Source organism: Cupressus sempervirens, chromosome 7 (genome assembly GCF_028749045.1).
Source record: "Cupressus sempervirens isolate cs-2001-9-10 chromosome 7, ASM2874904v1, whole genome shotgun sequence".
In the NCBI taxonomy this organism is placed as follows: domain Eukaryota; kingdom Viridiplantae; phylum Streptophyta; class Pinopsida; order Cupressales; family Cupressaceae; genus Cupressus; species Cupressus sempervirens.
The window spans coordinates 928,129,035-928,146,557 of NC_143124.1; the positions used below are offsets into that span (position 1 = coordinate 928,129,035).

A 17,523-nucleotide genomic window follows, 5' to 3' on the forward strand; every position below is an offset into this window, starting at 1 on the left:
AGATTGCTAAATTCTGATTAAAGTTGTTAAATTTAAAAATAATTAATTAATTTGGTTCATAAGCTGAACTGCATTGATTTTTTAATCAGCAACAAGACCTCTTTTCCCAGTTGCTGATGCTACAACATTTTTTACCGATTTGCATCGAGTCCTTCAAATTGTAGCGGTGGGAAATGTTCGTACTCTATGCCACCATCGACTCCGTTTATTAGAACAGGTAAGTTAAATGTAGATGGAATGCCTGGACAATAGAATACCTAAAAAATGCATCTCTTGTTCACTTTCAGTCTGTAATCATAAGAATTTTCATCTGAAGCCAAATGTTGATAATTTTTCTCTCTCTAATTTGAAGATGAACTTGATTTATTTGTCATTTGATGCAGAAATTCAGTCTTCATCTAATGCTTAATGCAGACAGGGAGTTTCTAGCTCAAAAGAGTGCACCTCATCGTGATTTTTATAATGTCAGAAAAGTTGATACTCATGTTCATCACTCTTCGTGCATGAATCAGAAACATCTTTTACGGTTTATTAAGTCGAAGCTGAGGAAAGAACCTGACGAGGTAAGTGCATTGAAATATAAAAGATGAATTGTTTTGAATAATCTTGATTCAAGAAGGTAGATTAGCAAACTATTGCATAGTTTTAATTCTATGTTGTGCTTGTATATATATTAGATGGTATAAACTTTATTTTTTTGTGTAGGTAGTTATCTATCGAGATGGGATATACTTGACATTAAAAGAGGTTTTTGAGAGCCTCGATTTGACTGGGTAAACTTTAAATTAAATGACCAGCTTTTAAATAGCTACAAGAAGTATTTTCTGCTTAGTACTTATATTTGAAGTTCACTGACATGATTTTTCTTATTTGTGAAGCAGTTATGATCTTAATGTTGATCTACTAGATGTACACGCAGACAAGAACACTTTTCATCGGTTTGATAAGTTTAATCTCAAGTACAACCCTTGTGGACAGAGCAGGCTTAGAGAGATATTTTTAAAGCAAGACAATCTTATTCAAGGTAATTTTGAATACAACAAGATGATAATGGACAGTTTGAATGTATATTTGCAACCAGTTTTCTCGAGGTATGATGTTTTTCATTATGATATAAATATTTTGAATTGGAGGAAGGCTGGCTAAAAATTCTTCTGTTCTGAAGAGAGGAGGATGAAGTTTGTATTATAATAAACACCTCAATTTTTTAAGAAAAAATTACAACTGAATTTGGAATCAATGCAATGTGTTTATTATTTTTGGAATAACCAAACCAATTCTTGAAATGGGCAAGGTGAGAGTATATGGTGTCGAAAACCACACCCTCTAACTAATATGCAGCAACTTGAAAGAAAATGCACTAGGTTGCAGGCCAACCAATCTCACTTATTCAGTGGAGTGCTATGCAATAATTGAAAAGGAAAATGCTTATTCAGCAGATTGTGTAGTACAATGAACATAAGAACTTGAAGCTTATTCATCGGAGTGCAATAACAACAGCTATAGCAATTCCACTTACGCAGTGGGCTCATCAAGAGCAACGTTTCCACTCATTCAATGGTGAGCAAATACAGAATCTCCACTTATTCGGTGAGGAATGCAAAAATAACACTTCAATTTATTCACAGAGGTGAGTATTACAATACTGCCACATCGTTATTGGGGTGAACCAATACATCAGAGATATAAGAAAATTGTGTTACAAATTAACCCATTGTGGTAATAAATTGTTGCAATAACTGATATACAATTCTGATCAAATTTAAATACTGCTGTATGTTTATTGTTTTAAGCCAGAAGTCAAAATAAGCAGCTACACATGACAGAATAAAGAATGACAAGCACAACATAATTAATCCTGGGAAAACCCTCCTCCTTGAGGGGAAAACCCAGTCACACAAGAAATATGATCATTATTGTAAAATTCCAAAGCTGTATAATTGCAATTTGAATCTATTATAGATTCAATTCTGAGAATGATCTGTACAAAGATAAGATCAAACCTCAACACAGAATGATAACCACCTTTGAAAACATACAACACATACGAAAATGCCAAGGAAAAGGAATAAAAGTTTTCCATGAAGCTGGTACACATTTACAAGGCTGAATGTCCAAGACCATAGACTTCTGCAGAAGACCCTTCATCTTCTCAAACAGTGGTCTCTTTGCAGACGACGTGCATGACACTCCATATACTAGACGTGCGAGATCTTTTTGAATTAACATTGTGTGATTCCTCAAATTCAATGCAGGGCAAGCAAAAGTAGAAATAGATAAAGAGATGGTGGCCGAAAGAATGCAAATGAAGGACATTGTGGGTACCTCAAGGAGGAACCAGGTAGAACAAAACATTATACGACAGGTAGTGCAAGGTGAGGTTCCTATGAAATTAAGCGACCTTGTAGATGAAACATTAGCAATGACTATAGAATGATGACTCAAAATGCCCTTAGCTTGGGGTGAACTTGTTGACTCTAGAAAGATGTGCGAAAGAAACATTAGCAATCACTCGTGTATAGGCGAAAAAGGCAACATACCCAGATCCTGAAGAGGAGAAGAAAAGGATGCAACAAGCAAAAACAGAAATAGAAAAAGAGATGGTGGCCGAAAGAACGCAAATGAAGGACACTGTGGGTACCTCAAGGAGGAAATAGGTAGAACAAAACATTATACGACAGGTAGTTCCTATGAAATTAAGCAACCTTGCAATGTCTCAGTTAGGGATAACAATCTTAAACTGGACACTATCCTCAAAGGCGGTGGACGATCTAGGGAAGAACATCCACGGTGGAAATGAAGCTACCATGACAAATCCAATGCTACTTGCACTAAATACAAGAACACACCCTGCGATAGTTGAGATGGGTATCCTCAGAACCATTCAAATGGACACCATCGTAGACGGAGGGTCGGGCATAAATGTATTACTTGAGGAAACATGGAAGAAGTTGGGACAACCAACTCTATAGCTGCCTACATTCCAACTGCTTAGCGCCGACCAACATAGAATCCAACCTCTCAGGACTTTAATGGCATAGATTGTAACAATCAAGACACAACCCTTCCTACTCTACTTTGTGGTCATTCCGCTGAAATGGAAAGGTTACGATGCCATCCTTGGAATGGGCTAGCTGGTTCAGGCAATGGTGAAATGTGACTCGAAAAGAAACACTCTTTCCATGGAAAGAGGGGGTCGCAGGTTCTTAATTGACCTGCACACCTAGATGGTGGGAGTTGATATGACGTCGTTAGACTCAAAAGGCCAAGGAGACGATGAAGAAAAGGATGGAACCCAAAAAAGAAGGAATCAAGAAACTAGGAGGAGGATCTGATGACGATGACTTGGACTCAGTGAATGACCTAATCCATTGGTAAATGGAGTACTATGAACTCTTCCCAAGTTATCACATGTTAGGGGTGGAAGAAGTAAGGAAGATGTAAATAATGAATTTCTGATGGAATACAGAGAAGCCAAGTAAGGGGAGGCACCAATAAATGGAACACTTGTGCATACATTCAGCGATAAGAAACCTATTAAACATGAAGAACCCATGATGAAGAATGTGAACTTAGGAGACAAGGCCAACCCTAAAAACATTTTTGTGGGAGATGATTGGAATCCTGTACTGAAAGCAGTGGCCTTCAAAACATTCATGGAGTACAAGGATGTTTTTGCATGGACGTACAATGACCTAAAGGGAGTGCCATCACAATTATGTGTCCATCGGATCCCACTGATATAAGGAGCGGTGTTTGTATGGTAGTGATCATACTGCATGAATAAAAACTGTCGCACAGGTCATAGACAAGATTAACCGAATGCTCGATGTAGGCATTATTTTTCAAGTACAGACAAGTGAGTGGGTGTCTCCAATTGTGATATAACTGAAAAAGGATACCACTCAAATAAGAATATGAGTGGATTTTTGTTGTTTGAATGTAGTAACAATTAAGGATCTATTGCCAATACCGTTTACTGACAATATTTTGGAGGAAGTTGTTGGGCACGAAATATACTCATTTGTGGATGGATTTTCTAGCTACAATCAGATATCCATCACTGAGGAAGATAAGCTCAAAACAATGTTTGTGGTGGAAGATGGAGTCTATGCCTACAATTGGATGTCGTTCGATCTAACATCTTGCACATCTTCGACAACATATCAATAGGAAACTTCAAAGCTTTCTTGGATGATTGGTCAATTTTTAGCGCGGAGGACAAGCACCTGACTGCACTCAAGGAGTGTACAGAAAGATGCATACGGGCATTACTAACACTAAACGAGATTCATGGTGCCTAGGGAAAACTGTTGGGACACATCATGTGTAAGGCAGGCTTGAAGACAAACCCAGATAAAGGTTTGAGTAATACTGGAAATGTCACCTTTGACGGATGTGACTGAAGTAAAATCATTTCTAGGACACGTTGGGTACTATAAAGGGTTCATCAAGAATTTTGCCAAATTATCTTACCCTCTCGACAAACTAACTTGCAAAGGAGAACCCTACAAGTTGGAAACAAAGCAGGATGAAGCCTTATCGGGGTTGAAAACACGACTAGCCACATCACCTATTTTGGCTTACCCCAATTAGGACAAGAAGTTCCACGTACATGTTGATGCCTAAAATTTCCCCACCCAAGCAACACTGGCATAGAGGTGATCATAGATTAGACCACCCAGTTTACTTTGCAAATAGATTCTTGTCGAAAGCAGAAAAGAACTACAACACGACTGAGAGGGAAGCTCTTAGAATGGTATATGTTGTGCAAAAGTTTAGGCACTACTTACTTGCAACCTCGTTTGTGTATTTTGTAGACCTTTAGGCTTTGCTATATTTGGTGAATAAACCAATCATTCAGGGACGAATAAGTATATGGTTACTTCTTTTGTAGGAATTCACATTTAAGATTGTAGTACAACTCTAGAAAAGGCATGTGAGCACAGACAACCTCTCCAAAATCAAGTTAGGCGAACCGCCTAAGGGAGTTAATGATGACTTTTCGGACGCACGGTTGTTTCAGATCGCCATACTTCCATCGTGGTACACAAGTTTTGGAGAGTATCTTTTATCGAGTCAGTGCCCTAGGGAAATGCAACCAAACGAAAGATGGAAACTCATACTAAGAAGCGAAACATTCCAATTGATCAAAGGGTTACTATACAAGATGCTCCGACGATGTGTTCTCGAGGAGGAAATACTGAGAGTATTGAAGGAAGCACATGAAGGGCCCAGAGGTGGACATATGGGAGTAGACACAATTGCATGCAAGATACTTATTACAGAATTGTGGTGGCCTATCGTGCACAATGATGTTAGGGAGTGGGTTGTTGGATGTGACATGTGTCAAAGAGCTGGAAAACCATTGAAAAGGGATTTTATGCCCCTAAAACCTCACTTGTGCAGGAACTATTCGAATGGTGGGGACTAGACTTTGTTGGACATCGTCATAATGGAGTACCTCACAAAGTGGGTAGAGGCAAGGGCCTTACCAGATAACTTTGCATTCAGTATGGTGAGATTCATCTATGAACAAATCATTACAAGGTACGACATACCAATTCAACTTACAAATGACCGTGAAGGGTACTTTGTCAACCATGTCAATTAGACTACTTCTGCCAAAATTTAAAATCTACCATTCACTTTCAAGCCCATACTACTCGAGAGAAAATGGACAAGTAGAATCAACAAACAAAATCTTGGTGTTAGTGATCTATAAATCATGCGGTGTCAAATGTGAAGATTGGGAAGAAAAGTTGTCATCAACGTTATGGGCATACCATACCTCCTACAAGGTCACCACGGGACTCTCCTGATCAGAATTTGAACATGCATATTATATTAAATCATATTATATTAATTCTAATGACTTTTCAGTTTGGAATTGTCCATTCAATTTCTAATGAAGATATGGATAAAGTGACCTTTCAACTTCCATAAAGATGTATAAAGAGGCTCAAGTTGAATTCAACAATAGCGGGGAAGGATATGGAGATACGTCTTGTTTGCTGATATTGTCAATTTGTATCAGATCTTATATACAAAGTTCATTGGTAGACATCTCAACCACGGGATTGCCCAACTCCTATAGAGTTCATGGGCATACATCTCATTCACAGGATAGCCCATTTTTTATGAGCTCAGACACACAACTCCATTTGTTTGTGCAAATTTGATTGATTTGTAGGGATACATCTCACTTATGAGATTGTCCACAATTGTATGAAATTTTATTTAATATTATGAATGAATAGAAGTCTTCATATGGTTTATTATGCACTTACAATACCAATATTATAAGTGAAGCGTGGGGAAGATAGTGACATCCAGATGAACAATCCGGGTAGAATTTAATGTGTCATAAAAAAATAAATAAATCACAAGATTGTGATCGTAGTTCATTATGATTTTGATATTAACTGGAGAACAAATTTATAAGTTTGGGGATGATAAAGAAATTAGTCAAGGGGCCGTTTGTTTGCTGGAATTAACCTGGAATAGGGAAACGGGAATAGGAAAATTGGAATAAATTTATTCCAATTTTGGCCCAAAATGAGCATAAATCGAATTCCAAGTATTTTTTGGAATTAGATTTATTCTTGCATTGGACCAAAATTGGAATAGATTTATTCCAATTTTCCTATTCCCGTTTCCCTATTCTAGGTTAATTCCAGCAAACAAACGGGCCCTAAGGGATTTAATCTCCAGTTTTTAGAAAAGGAATATCCACATTAGAACCAATCAGGCGAGAAATGGACTTATCTAATATTTTAAAAGTTGAAGTTATATACCCTGCATATATTGCCACAAAAGCAAATATTCTAGATTAGCTCGGCCTTGCAGCCTAGAGACATCATTGTACGGTAGTGGGACTGGGAGAAAGCATAACGTAAAAGGGCAATGGACAACCATCGTACGAACTTGAGGAGGGGCAGCATTTCAAGCAAGGATTTGTAGCAACCAGCTTGCCAACGAAAGATTAGCGGGATATCGTAGACACTCCATTGATACAAATACTTGCAAAGCAAATAGAAGAAGACACTCCATTGATACAAAAAACAAGTGCCAACTAATCTATATAATATTGTTACCATACATGATCCTGAGCACATAAAATGAATTTCAATCAGGACTTCAGAGGAGATAATAGAGGACGACAGTGGTGAAATAATCATCAGCGATAATATTTTGGAGGATTGATCAAATCAAAAGGGAGTGAAGCATACACATCAACATGGGAGAAGTTCAAATTGCAAACCATGATATAACAGAGCCTGTTATATAATATCTTGATCACAAGAGGCCAAGAATACCATCCTACGACCACAGTAAGGAAGGAGGAACATGGCCAAGAATACCATCTGACCCACTGTAGCAGCCTAAATCTCCAAACCTGTATGACACCATCAAGGAGCACAGTCAATTATTTCATAAACCATACAAACACTGTACGCAGATATGCATTATGACCTACCTACAAAAATTGGGTGAGATATATTGTAGATGGATTAGTCGACAGGGAGGAAGATGTTGAACAACCTTGCATAGGAGCCAAATACCGTACGGTCATCCCTAGTACAAGTGTGTAGACCGTACGACCATTTAGGAAGGTATAGTTCAAGTGTGAGGACTGTACGGTCACTTGGGGAGTAATAAGAAGAGTTGTATGTACCGTGTAATCACTAAGGAAGCCATAGTAGAAGTGTATAGGGAGAAGAGTATAACGAGTTTCTAATTTGAACTTGCTTCTAGACGTAGGTATCGTAGAGACAACAGAATTTCAAAGGAGTGGTTTTAAAGTTGAAAACCTAACTATTTTCTTGCACACAAAAAGACAAACTAGAAGATAGTTATGAAGTCAGCTGGTAAGAGAGCCTGGAAGAAAAGTTGCAAGAAGATTCAGCTATCAATAAGAGGATGAATCTGTAATGACCTGTACTAGTAGTGTAATAAATCCAACCAGCACCATACTGTCCTGAGCCTGATTTTTCCGTTTCCCTTTTTAAATGTAAAACTTAGAACACGAACCCACTTAACAAATAACTAGCAATATAAATAACAGATGATATCCCAATTAGATTTTTGCTCAACTCATTCTCAAATAATGCATTCGGACAAACATCTCTATGCAGATGTAAATACAAACAACAAGTAAACCCGAACTCACCAATAAAACTGTCTTTTCAAAAGGACATTAAAGTCTTAAGCAACTGAGCAATGTAGTACAAATCAAAACACTCCCACCATCCTTTCTATAATCCAGAAGCGTGTTGTTGTTTAATACATCAGCAAGTATGATAACCAGCAACTTCAGAACAACTTCTAAAATGTTATTGTACTATACAACAGCAATACAATAACCATCCAACCACAAATCCAATCTTATACACAGCAGTTACAGTCAGATTGGAAAACAAGAGAAGAACCTGTAAGCTCAATGAGACACCTGTGAATCTGTGATGATATCTCCACGGGCAATGGGTTGACGTCCACTGTCTGCCTGCACGAGGGGCTACGTCCTCACACGAACTGAAAGCTGAAGCTTTCTGAAACTCTCCAAGAGAGAAAACTGAACTCAATAGTAAAATCAAGCATACAGAATGAAAGGGTCTCTTCCCCCTTTATTCTTGCAGTTGTGACTCTTCGACTTCCTTTCTGTTTGTCTTTTCGTCTTAACTCTCCTTGTCCTCTTTTGCCCACTTGGAATATCAATTTGACTTTTAATAAATGAAGTTTCAGTTCTCCTAGTAAATTTAATATTATAGTGATGACCCCCTTAATATTTCTAATGTCCCCAAAAAAAGGGACATTACAGAATCGAAATGTGAAGACATTGTCTTTAGGTGTTCATGTTACAGGAGGCACAAGCAGGAGCAAAATGAAGGGCAAATAGCCATCACAAGGATAGGGAGTGGCTACAATAGTGCAACTCACACCGCAAAACATAACTTTTGAAGGCCTAAATGGGGTAGAGTGTAGGAAATGGTGGAAGGATACCCCTGATAATCACCCAGTAAAGAATAGCATAAGAAAGGCACAAGTAGAATGGGCAATCCAAATCCCAATTTTCTACATTCTTGAGTATAAGGGCTTTCTGTGCATGATGGTAGACACTTATGACCGGTTTTCCAGAATTGACTCGTTTTCCTACCTAGGGTGAGACTTAGTAGTCTTGTTCAGAGCTACAGACGTCACTAGAGTATTTTGCATCCTCGACCATGCACAGGGAGGCAAGAAGATTGATGGCAAACCGAAAAAAATTGACGTGTGCCTGATAGAACTTGTGTGCGGTAAACTGTCTCAGCTAGAAAAAGAAACATTAATGGACACTTCCAAAGGCAAAGAACTACAAAAGTCTAACATTTAGGAAGGATAATGACGCTACGTGATGAACTAGGTTATGAGTAGGCTCATGGGATCGAGGTGCGCGTCTAATATATCATTCCCACAGGTAGCAATGATGAATGGGATCATGAATGCGAAGGTGTATGATTGGGCAACATTACTTGCGGAACGTATGTACGAGTTCATTACGCTACAACATAGGACATTTTACATGCCGCATTATGCCATTGGATTGTTCCTTGAAGCTACATCGCGGCTGATCCCCCTTGACAGGATGGAAGTTAAGCCTGGCCTACTGGCTCTAGGTGAGCCCCCATCATGTAGTGGAGGCATTTAGACACACTAGGTGGGTAGAAGGCCACAGTCAAGCATGTGTTCCAAGCAGGAGTTGGACGAAGTCTTGGAACATGGGTATACCGATAGTGGCCGATAGGAGACGTCATCCGATGATACTAGTGAGACGGATGAAGAGGAAGAGGATATGGAGGATGACAAAGAGGTTGAAGTCAATATTGCGACACTGTTGCTATTCCTATGGCCTGCTGGCCTTAGAAGGTACACGTATTCCAGATTTTGGATAGTTCAAGCAAACTCATACTGATGACCCCTATCATAGTAGTGGCTCAGTGAGTACTCGTAGGGATCCCAACCATTTTGGAGCAAATGGATACATTACAAAAGGAGTTTCCCATATCACCACGTATGGTTGTACTGGATGAGGTGATGGAGATACCAACGCAGGAGGTACCTGAGAGTTCGAGGGCACCTCAAGTTCGACTGGAGGTAGTTGGTTCAGATGTTGTGGTCATACTGCATTATTGGCTACCAATGAGGGTACTAGTAGGGTGAGTATATGCAGGACTTGAGCATGTATTTGAGTCAAAGGTTTAGGATTAGAGCAGTAGTGCAGGCATCTAGTATTCTCTCGCCTATGAGAGAAGTATCTCAGGAGGTTAATGCTATAGCTCCGCAGGAGGAGAGTCCCCCCATTGGTATAGTTGAGCTACCACCTCCACCTCCGATGGATAGCATTGTTGAGAGCATGTTAGAGTTTGTAATATCCCTTGCCCAAATTGACTGATTTTATCTCAAGGAATATTGTCAAAATCTTGTATGCTGCATTTCAATACTAAGAAATTTAGAATGTTCTCAAATGATATTACAATGCCTCTTACAATGAACTAATGTGCTAGGGCAGTTCTTTTGGTATTTTTAGTTCATATACATGAAAACTAGATATAGAATGCATACCTATAGCCAATTGACATATAATAATGACTACAATAATGCCAAAATTTAATTCTGAATTATCACAGCAAAATCATATGCCTAAAAAATTACAATATTAACTACCAATAGCTGCAAGAGGAACCTGGTAATAGTGATGTCCAAGGATGGAGATGAATCAAGCATAAGTACTGTAGTGCGGCATTGTTCTTGCGTACTGTAGGAGCCAACAATAAATGTATTCCCCAATTTAAGCACAAATAGAACTCCTGAATTGAAGCTCTCCTGCATACCAAATTCAGTGGATATTTCACCACCTCAAATGGTTGCAACATTGAAGAGTTGACGTTCTCCAATGGCTGACCACCTCAAATGGTTGCAACATTGAAGAGTTGACATTCTCCAATGGCTGACTGAGATCAGAAACTTTAGTTTCTTCTCCCAAGTTCTTATCAAATGCAATTCACAATAATTGAATGATTAACAATGAAGCTCTCACCTCTATTTATTCTTTTCCTTCACCCTTCTAGAAGGAAATAAAATATTATTCAATTGCATTCTCTAGAAGCTTCCCCCTTTCCAATACAATAACTAGTTGTGTTTTTAGAAAATACACTCTTTAGAAGCTTCTCCCTTGCGATGCAATAATTAATTGTGCTTCTTGAAAGTTAAATTAATTAAATATAAAGTCACCTTTTAATTTATTTAATGATTTTATAAGAAATTAATTTAATCAATTTCTCCTTATTTCTCCACTTAGGCTTCGGAGAATGTAAAGGCTAAGAACTCCACTAAGATGCTAAAAAGATGGGGACATTATAGTCTGCCCTTCTTGAAATTGCTTGTCCTTAGGCAACTTCAAGTCCAGATGCTGCAAAATCTCCTTATTCTCCCATGTCGTATCCTCTACTGGCAGGTCCTTCCATTTCACCAAATATTCCCTTATAGTACGCCGCCTCAAGTTCCTTTCCCTCAAATGAATGATAGCTTCTGGCACCAATACCAATTTTCCCTCATCGTCCAAAGGTGGAAGCACTGTAGAAGGAATAATATGATGTCCTAGCGCCTTCTTGAGGCGTGACACATGAAAAACGTTGTGCACCTTGCTCTTCGTTGGCAAAACTAACTCATAAGCCACCTCTCCCATTCTCCTGATAATCCTAAATGGACCATAGTATCATGGTTTAAGTTTCTTGGCACCACTCTTCTTGAGAGTGGATTGACGGTAAGGATGCAACATAAGATACACCATATCTGCAACCTCAAAAGTCTGCTCAATCCTCTTCTGGTCTGCATACTGCTTCTATTGAAAAGAAGATCCATAAAATTGGGTGCCTCATACGCATACAGGGCCATAAAGGGTGACATCTGAATAGACATTTGATAAGTGGTATTGTAGCAATACTCACAGAGATAAATCCACTTTACCCATGCCTTTTGTTGCCCTGCAATATAATTTCTGAGATATCCCTCCACCCATTTATTATCTCCGTTTGACAATTCGTCTGAGGGTGGTAGCTAGTACTCGGAGTGAGCTTTGTCACACACAACCTGAATAGCTCCTGCCAAAAGTGACTCATAAACCTGTCGTCTCTGTCACTCACAATGCTCCAAGGTAAGCCATGTAATTTGAATATCTCCTTGAAGAACAGCTCTGCCACCTGTGTAGTAGTGTATGTAGCAGTGATCTGAAAAAAGTGTGCAAATTTCGTAAGGCGATCCACAGCCACCTATATACAGTCCCTGCCTTGGGCTCTAGGCAGTCCTGTGATGAAGTCCATAGATAAACACTCCCACTTCCTGTTAGGAATCAAAAGTGGCTGCAGTAAACCGACTGGATAGGAGTGTTCCTACTTATTCTGTTGGCAAGTGGGACACTCCATAACATACTGAAGTACCTTTGCTTTGAGCCCTTTCCATGTGAAGCATTCTCTAATTTGCTAGTATGTCTTGTAGAAACTAGGATGTCCTACCATAGGTGAATCATGAAAATATTTCAAAACCATGCTCTTCATTGTTTTGCCTAGAACAAAAAGTATTCGCCCTTTGCAAATGATGAGCTCATTCACAAGGGTGTATCTGCTGTCCTGAATAGTTCCATCTATGAATCTGATTGTCCATGCATCCTTTGCATACTCTGCCAGGATCAAGTGTGTCCAATCCTCCGATATATATGTCAATAAGCTCAAATGGGGCCTACGTGATAAAGCATCAACAACTAAATTCTGTGCCCCGTTAAAATATGTAATATCAAAGTGATAGGACTGTAACTTGCTCACCCAGTTTTGCTGCCTATCATTGAGATTTTGCTGTCCCAAAAAGTGTTTTAGGCTATTATGGTCGGTTTTGATACAAAATTTGCTACCTACCAAGTATTGCCTGAATTTAGCCAAAGCATGCATAATGGCTAATATCTCCTTCTCATATATGCTGAAGCTCCGCTCTGGCCCTCTTAATTTCTTGCTCTCATAAGCAATAGGGTGCTTCTCCTGCATAAGCACTGCTCCAATGCCCTCTCCGAAAGCATCACAGGGTAGCTCAAAATGTTTGCTGAAATCTGGTAACCCTAACACTGGACATGAAGTTATCAACTCTTTAAATTTCTCAAAACACTCCTATGCCTTAGGAGTCCACAAGAAAGCTCCCTTTCTCATTAAATTTGTCAAGGGTGCTGCATGCATGGAATATTTATCCACAAACCTCTTGTAAAAACCACATAATCCCAAAAAGCCCCTCAACTGTGTAAGGTTCACTAGTCAATGCCATTCCACAATGGCACGAATCTTTTTCAGGATCCATGTGCATGCCTTCTGCATTGATGATGTGACCCAAATACAACTTTGTTATACCCAAATCATATTTCGACTCCTTTGCATACAAGGACTCTCTGCCCAATATATCCAACACCGTGTGAAGGTGAACCAAGTGCTCCTCCCAAGATCTACTGTACACCAAGATATCATCGAAGAAGACAAGTACAAATTTCCTCAATTGAGGATGGAAAACACTATTCATTGTTGCCTAAAAAGTAGCAGGTGCGTTAATTAGCCCAAATGGCATAACTACAAACTTAAAATGGCCATAATGACATCTAAAAGCTGTCTTCTCGATGTCCTGCTCTCTAACTCTAATCTGGTGATAACTTGATCTCAAATCTATCCTTGAGAAGAAGCAAGCTCCATGATGCTCATCTATCAACTCATCAATCCTGGTAATGAGGTACCTGTTTTTAATTGTCTTCCTATTAAGCACCTTGTAATCAATGCACATCCTCAAAATCCCATCCTTTTTTTTCACCAACACCATTGAAGAAGCGAAGGGAGACTTACTTGGTGTAATGTGGCCCATAGCAAGTAACTACTTTATGGTTTTTTCAATTTTATCCTTCAATCTTTTTGGATGCTTGTAAGGTGTAATCATGATGGGCTTAGTCCCCTCCTCTAACTTAATGATGTGCTCAATACCCCTGTCTGGTGGTCTACCTGGTGGAATGTAACTGAACACCTCAGAGTGATTAACTCTAAGCTCCTGAATATTAGGAGGATATTCAATCTTCTGCTATCCCTCCTGTGATGGCATTATCATGCACTCTGCTGCCCACTCTACCTGATCATGTTGAATCAATCTAGCCATCCTTCAGAAAGAGACCATTCTGAAATCATTGTCCCTGATTGCCTTAAGAATCTGTGTCTTCCCATTCACTTTAAACCTCATCTCCCTCTCTTTGAGATTTAAGAGTGAACTCACCAATATCGTGTAACCAACTCATTCCAAGGACTATATCTGTATCTCCCATAGGCACAACGTAGAAATATGCCTTAAAGGCATAATTATTAACTTCCAATGAGAGTCCAGTGATCTTACGATCACAATTGAGGACATAGCCATCAACAACCCTCACTCTAATTCCTTTAAACTCCTTTGTTTGTATGCCACGCTTTTCCACCAACCTAGCATCAATGAAATTATGAGTGGCACCAGTATCAACCAAAGTTATAACTTGCTGTCCAGCAAGTACTCCTCTCATTCGAAATGACCCTTCCTACTTAATACTAGTGAGACGAGCTTCCCTAAGTTGCCCATCTCGTTCCCCATCCTTGGACTCTATTTTAGACAAGTTTTCTGCCTTGTCTTCATTTTTTTCACCATCTATATCCTTTATATCAGATTGCTGGTCTGAATTATCTAATTCTGATTCCTTTGGTCTAAGACAACAATCATGGTTTGCATCATAGGGTCCCTTACAGTAGAAACATAATTGTTTCTTCCTCGAATCATTTAATGTTTCCCTGGCAAAAGATGCTGGAGTTTTATCTTTAGAGTCATTTTAAAATCAGTCCTCTCTGGTTTTTTATAAAATGGTTTGTTATCCTTACTAGAAGATGCTCCTTTGGACTAAAATTTGCTTGTTGGGACTGCATGTTCCATACTTCTTGCCTTTTTCATAGCTTCTTGTAAAGAAATGAGATCAAATGCCTTTATCCAACCTCTTAGTGGTTTGGATAGACCCTCAATGAAAAGAACTATCAATCTACGCTCTGAAATGTTTGGAACCATGACTGCCAACTGCTGAAATTCACCAATGAAATACTCCAAGTTGCTTGTTTGTTTCAGCTGTGCTAATTCCTAGAAGTAAACCTCTGGATCTTTTTTGTCAAATCTTTCAACCAACCTATCCACGAAGTCCTTGTACTCTGTCACCTGATTATGCTGAGGTGTTCCATACTATGGTACCACCAATCATGTGATACTCCCTCCAAATGCAAAGTGGCGTATTTGATAGCTTCAATCTCTGTCATTGGCCTCAGTGCCAAGAATGTGTCAAGCTTATGAATCCAAACTTGAGCTGTCATCTTACCACTCCCATCAAATGTAGGCATAGTAAGCTTGCCTATAGCCCTCTTTAGCTCACTATTTTGACCCCTAGGCCTCCTATCTTGTCTGAGTGACATGTAATGTTCTCTCCTCTGATTTACAAAGTGTTCAAAGGTCATCCTCTCCCGAACCTGTGGTGCCAATAATTCCCATTCATTATTTGCAGACATAAGGATATCTGCAAATGTCTCATCCTCAACTTCCTCTGTTGGCTCCTGTACTGGTTCCTTTTTAACAAAAGTAGGACATGTGGGCCTGTTTGCTATTCTGGAAAGAGTTCTATGAGTTCTACGTGATCCCACTACACTCCTATTATCCCCTTGTTCCTGATTCCGTCTGTCTTGTGGGTTCATGTGCTCAACCATGGTGGTGAGTGCCTGCAAAACTTGAGCCATTCGCTATTGTCCTATAACCATTGCTCTAAAAAATTCCCTTGTTTTCCGATCCTCATTCCTATTGTCTCTTGGTGGGCTACGCTCTTGCCTGTCACCCATGGTGTCTGGTGCTTGTCAAAATCTTGTTCCCTGTCAAACAAAGGTTGCCTGCGAGTGGAAAGTCTGTGAGAGCCAACCCCAGGGGGCTTGTGATTGCTAAACCCTCAGGATGGCAGGATTTAGCTTTAATACCAATGTAATATCCCTTGTCCAAACTGACTGATTTTAGCTCAAGGAATATTGTCGGAAACTTGTATGTTGCCTTTCAATACTAAGAAATTTAGAATGTTCTCAAATGATATTACAATGCCTCTTACAATGAACTAATATGCTAGGGCAGTTCTTTTGGTATTTTCAATTCATATACATGGAAACTAAATATGGAATTTATACCTATAGCCAATTGACATATAATAATGACTATAGTAATGCCAAAATCTGATTCTGAATTATCACAGCAAAATCATATGCCTAAAAAATTACAATATTAACTACCAATAGCTGCAAGAGGAACTTGATAATAGTGATGTCCAAGGATGGAGATGAATCAAGCATAAGTACTGTAGCGCGACATTGTTCTTGTGTACTATAGCAGCCAACAATAAATGTATTACCCAATTTAAGCACAAATATAACTTTTGAATTGAAGCTCTCTTGAATACCAAATTCAGTAGATATTTCACCACCTCGAATGGTTGCAACACTGAAGAGTTGACGTTCTCCAATGGCTGACTGAAATCAGAAACCTTAGTTTCTTCTCCCAAGTTCTTATCAAATGCAATTCACAATAATCGGATGATTAACAATTAAGCTCTCACCTCTATTTATTCTTTTCTTTCACCCTTCTAGAAGGAAATAAAATATTATTTAATTGCATTCTCTAGAAGCTTCCCCCTTTCCAATACAATAATTAGTTGTGTTTCTAGAAAATACACTCTCTAGAAGCTTCTCCCTTGCAATACAATAATTAATTGTGCTTTTAGAAAATTAAATTAATTAAATATAATGTCACCTTTTAATTTGAATTTTTGTAATGACTTTATAAAAAATTAATTTAATCAATTTCTCCTTATTTCTCCACTTAGCCATCGGAGAATGTAAAGGCTAAGAACTCCACCGAGATGCTAAAAAGATGGGGACACTACAAAGTTAGTGGAGACAACAATCACCACACATGAGGTACCCACATCAGGCCCCTTGATAGCCATGGGGGAAGATGTAGAGGCATAGTTGGCTAACAAGGTGACTAAGGGTTGCGGAGTGGTGATTTTGGTGTAGACACGTGCACTGGAGATAGTGGTGCAGGAGTTGGAGCAAGTTCTATCTTTCATGTGAGTTGGTTGCCTAGCTGCCTTTATAGTATGCTTCGAGGCACAAGGGTGTCCTAAGATAGAGACTTCGGAGATGAGGCAGGAGTGGATTGCTAGAGAGCCTGTAGTAGAGAGCCGAGTGGAGAACTTGACGCGAGTGATAGTAAAGGTGTATCAGGATGCATACTATGCTCTATGGAAGAATTAGGCAGATCAAGTAGTAGCATAGAGGGCTCGGTTGGAGACAACTACTAGATTAGTGGTAGTAGAAGCCAATTTGGCTACGCAACATTCAGCTTGGGAGTTAGAATGGGCATCATTCATTG

The 17,523-nt window shown here is 39.1% G+C and overlaps 1 protein-coding gene across 4 annotated transcripts in view; it reads left to right on the plus strand.

Annotated features, from left to right (window-relative positions):
- The window catches only part of LOC149550602 (AMP deaminase-like), a 216,352-nt gene that overhangs the window by 127,250 nt on the left and 71,579 nt on the right, over positions 1-17,523 (plus strand). For 2 of the 4 annotated variants that reach the window (XM_089793594.1, XM_089793595.1), the window contains exons 6-9: positions 90-217; positions 384-563; positions 706-773; positions 882-1,024. In XM_089793594.1, the coding sequence (XP_089649720.1) occupies positions 90-217; positions 384-563; positions 706-773; positions 882-1,024 (519 nt within the window). Of the gene's footprint in view, positions 1-89; positions 218-383; positions 564-705; positions 774-878; positions 1,025-17,523 lie in introns of all 4 variants that reach the window. The other 2 variants (XM_089793592.1, XM_089793593.1) reach the window with 1 other exon arrangement.